Source organism: Triticum aestivum, chromosome 5A, assembly GCF_018294505.1.
Source record: "Triticum aestivum cultivar Chinese Spring chromosome 5A, IWGSC CS RefSeq v2.1, whole genome shotgun sequence".
Classification (NCBI taxonomy): domain Eukaryota; kingdom Viridiplantae; phylum Streptophyta; class Magnoliopsida; order Poales; family Poaceae; genus Triticum; species Triticum aestivum.
The window spans coordinates 61,026,372-61,030,662 of record NC_057806.1 but is presented as its reverse complement, the minus strand read 5'-3'; the positions used below and the strand labels follow the sequence as shown (position 1 = coordinate 61,030,662).

General features: G+C 51.5%; 2 protein-coding genes across 2 annotated transcripts; one reads left to right on the top strand and one right to left on the bottom strand.

Moving 5' to 3' along the window:
- Positions 1-1,559: 1,559 nt before the first annotated feature.
- LOC123106581 (uncharacterized) lies at positions 1,560-2,492 on the bottom strand. The gene has a single exon (XM_044528694.1). The coding sequence runs from the start codon at positions 2,300-2,302 to the stop codon at positions 1,724-1,726; it is 579 nt and encodes a 192-aa protein (XP_044384629.1). The 5' UTR covers positions 2,303-2,492; the 3' UTR covers positions 1,560-1,723.
- Positions 2,493-2,772: 280 nt separating this feature from the next.
- Positions 2,773-3,706, top strand: LOC123106579 (uncharacterized). The gene has a single exon (XM_044528692.1). The coding sequence runs from the start codon at positions 2,783-2,785 to the stop codon at positions 3,527-3,529; it is 747 nt and encodes a 248-aa protein (XP_044384627.1). The 5' UTR covers positions 2,773-2,782; the 3' UTR covers positions 3,530-3,706.
- The last annotated feature ends 585 nt before the right edge of the window (positions 3,707-4,291 follow it).

Sequence of the window (4,291 nt, the reverse complement as noted above, 5' to 3'; positions counted from 1 at the left end):
AAATTGCAGTAAAAAATTAAAATTTCAGAAATCCAAGATTTTAATTTTGGAAAATATGTCCACCTAAAATAAATAATTGACTACATTTTTTTCAGAATGATGATTTGATATACTTTTTGGAGTATCCCCGTGATAATCAAAGTTGTTTCCAGATGACATTACCTATCCTATATTTACAGTTATCTATTACCTCTGTTCTAAAATATAAGTCAATGGGGGAGTTCAGTTTACACTCCCCCAACAACTTATATCTAGGAACAGAGAAAGTACAAAACTATCCATGCACATACTGATTGCCGTTTATTCTCGTGATAGGAGCAGACCTTTGCATGCAGGGCTTTTTTTGCGGGGTTTTGCATGCAGGACTCTAGCGATGTATTGACGACGGGGCTACAGTGCAACCTCGACAGTAGAAGATGGACATGACAGCCTTTTCTTGAAAGTGCATGAACATGACAACCTTGGGCAGATGCAACATTAATCCATGAAGTTGTTCACTGACAAACAGCTAGTACCTGGGTGTACGCCAGTAATGATATCCCTGACCTGTTTTGGAACATTAATAATTGACCTTGCCGTGGTATAAATACGCCCACATTTAACTCCCCTGTCCCAGTGAAGCGTCGTATTCTAGCCCAGTATTTATAGTGTATGGAATATCGTGCATCAGTATCCAAAAGTCTCTATATAATCTGAGGATCTAAAAGCATGAATGGCCGGCCTAGATTAAGACCTCGCGTGGCACTATGTTCCAAAAATTCGCGTCCGGAAGTTTGTATGTACATGAACCAACACCCCTTGCACAAGCTCCAATGTAGAATGAGAGAGCACCTTATTTATTATCTTACATCCTATTGGGCAAACTAAATACAACCCATTGGAGTTGTTGTATGTTAAGGTGTTGGTTGATGACATGACATATTTTACCAACAAGCTAACATACAGACTGTTGGAGATGCCCTAAGCAAACAATAAGATACTAAGCATTAAAAGATGAGCAATGCTAGACCTACTAAGAGTTACTTATGGATTTTACGTACTTGCTTACATGGAGTATTGGGATTGGAAGCGGGGGAAGGAAGGGCCCCACCCTAGTGAAATTGGGAGGGGGAGGGGGGAGTAGACCTTTTGTAGGTGTAGGATTATTGTTAAAAGATACTCGCTCCTCTCACAATTACAAAATGTTTTAGCTTATTTTTTTTAATCAGAATAGACACATTGTAGTATATTTGTTCACTCATTTAAGTCCGAACGCATCTTATATTTATGAAGGGGTGTAGTAAACATTGTTTATCATAGGGCAAACATGACTTCATCTTCTTCCTTCAACTACCCACTTGCTCATCGTTAACCGTCACTTTCCAGCCCCCATGAAAAATGTAGTATGATGCATCTCATCTAAACATCTACTACTAATTCCCAACCCCCTTACGCTATCTGAAAGTGGTTTTGACCATTTTAAAGTGATGTTTAGACGATGTACAGTGCCAAATTGGATGTTTAGGGTTAGATCACAAGTTAGCAATGTACACATGCCCCCGCAAACCAAAACACAAATGTACACAAGCTTCAAATAACAATTGCGCGAGAGTTGAATAAACAGCGCGAGAGTTTAGCTACATCTCACTGACCCATTGTTACCCACAACCACAATGGCACAAACACACCATTAAAATATTGTACGTAGCAGGCTAATGAATTCGGTGACCGGCTGATCGAGTGGTCAGGTGGCAGACATGGATGCGACGATGGCGTGCGCGACGATGGCCATGGAGCTGAACCGGTCGTTCTCCTTGGGCAGCGTCGCCTCGCCGGCCATGCCGGCGCACCCGGACGCGACGTACTGCGCCGCGTCCAGCACCTCCCGCGCGCCGCTGTATCGCCCCGCGGCGACGGACCGCGCCGCCCACCGCAGAGCCGGGACGGCGCCGGCATAGAGCTGCAGGCACGACCGCATGCCCTTCCTGGCGTCGGCGTCCGCCGCCGAGGCCGGCGCCGGGACGCGCTCCGCGTCGAGGGCGAGCGCGGACTCGATGCTGGCCTTCGCCGCCGTGGCGTTGGCCGCCGCCAGCCTGGTCGCGAGCGCCGCGAGCTCCGGCGCGCCGCGCGCGGAGCGGCAGGAGGAGGAAGCGTCGACGCAGAGCGTGGACGCGCAGAGCTCCGGCGTGACGTAGAAGCTGCCCAGGCTGCCGCAGAGCTGGTCCAGCGGCGAAGAGGGTGCGGCGCCGTGGACACCGGCCGCCGAGAAGAGGGCGAGGAGGAGGAGTGCGCCGAGCGTAGGAGAGGAGGTGGCCATGGCCATGATGCTGGCGGGCGGACGTCTCTGTATCGTCTCTCCCCTCGCCTCGGTCCTCTTAAATGATAACGTGAGTGACCACGCCCGGTACGGTCTTAACGAGCGTCACGTTCTCTCTGCTTCTCGTTTCATCAGAAGATACTGCTGCGTCAGTGATCACTCGGCCAGTTGAGTAACATGAGTTGAGACGAGATGATCTGGGCTCAGCTCGCTCGAAATGTCTCACACTAGTTACTGCTGGTACATGTATACTGCCGATCATCTATTCATCGATACGTATAAAGTCCCATTGAATGCCACCTACTAAGCGACGGGCAGTAATGGATCGCGCCAGAATAATGTGACCCATCCGTCGCCTCGTCTATGAGTTAATGGCGACACCGGGGCGCACCGTCCTCCGCCTGCCCCGCAGCCGCATGCAAGCGCAATCACTCATGGCTCGTGCCGTGCGGGCGGATCAACCACCGGAAGAGAAACGCAAATCCGATGGGACAAACACAAGCCCCGCATGCATGCATGCATGCATATGCTCTCATTCATTCATCAGCTCACCTACCCACAACCACACCAGGAAACGAAACAAATACGAGCGAGCTCGATCACACTTCAGTTCACGAGCGTCAGTGTAGTCAGCGTCAGGCGAACAACCACCACCAGCAAGCCATGACCTTCCGCGGCTCATCCCTCCTCCTCTTCCTCCTCCTTGCGCTAGCGCCGGCCATCCAAGTCCAAGCCGCTCCCACCGCCGGCGCGCCGGTCGTCGACACGGTGGCGGACTCGTGCAACGCGATCCGCGACTTCGTGGACTACGCCTTCTGCGCCGCCGCGCTGCGGTCCAGCGGGCCGGGCGCCTCCACGGCGGACCGCCACGTGCACCTCCTCGTCGCGGCGGACCTCGCCGCGGCGCGCGGGACGTCGGCGCGGGACGCCGCCACCGCGATGGCGCGCGACGAGCGGGACCCGGGCGCGCGCGACGGGTTGGAGGCGTGCGGGATCCTCTACGGGGCCACCTCCGTCCCGGCGCTGCAGTTCATGCGCGGCTACGCGGCGGCGCGGGCGTGGGACCGGGCGCGCTCGCTGCTGTCGCTCACCGGGCAGGCCGGGATCGGCTGCGAGGCGGCGCTCGCCGGCGCGCCGGAGGCCAAGGGGAGGATGGCCGCCGCCAACCGCGAGTTTGACCAGCTCAGCACCATGGCCACCGCGCTGCTCAACAGGGTCGATCGTCAGGGGTGACGTGGCAGCATGCCACCGCCGTCGACCGGCGCACCGTAGTTCTTCTTGTGTTAATAACCAGAGTTCCTTGTGTTGATTATTACTACGTACTACTAGTTCCTTGATCAAACTAGTAAGCCCGCGCATGTAAAATTTAAATTATGAATACTCAAGGCTCACAGTTTGAGTTCACATGAAGCTACCTTTTCTAATCGCGTCAACTGGTTTGGAGTACATCCATATACTCGGCAGTTTTTCTTTTCTGATGAACTCTGCCTTTTCATTTTTCATTAAGAAGAGAAAGGATAGTTCAAACACAGGGTTTAGCATTTTTTGTGTGGGGTGGTTGACATCCAGCCTCACGTCTCAATATATAGATGATCACAATTACAATTACATATATATACAAATACGTGTACAATGACAATATACTAAATCCTACTTTACATGCTCCCTCAATCTAAACTACATACAAGATTCAGATTGGTTTTAAAACGGTCTAGCATCTGTCTAGTAGCAGGTTTAGTAAATACATCTGCTAACCGATCATCTGTAGAAATAAACCTGACTTCCAGTTCACAAGCAGCTACTCGTTCTCTCACAAAGCGGAAATCAATCTCAATGTGTTTACTCCGAGCATAAAACACTAGATTCCCCGTCAGGTAAGTTGCCCCTAAGTTATCATACCACAATATAGGAGTGCGCTGCCGTGGGACTCCAAGTTCTGTGAGAATTGAGTCTATCCAAATGGCTTCAGCCGCGCCATTGGCCAATGCCTTATAC

Excerpts from the sequence above, each read along its gene's own strand:
- LOC123106581 (XM_044528694.1), bottom strand. The coding sequence starts at position 2,302 with ATGGCCATGGCCACCTCCTCTCCTACGCTCGGCGCACTCCTCCTCCTC.
- LOC123106579 (XM_044528692.1), top strand. The coding sequence starts at position 2,783 with ATGGGACAAACACAAGCCCCGCATGCATGCATGCATGCATATGCTCTC.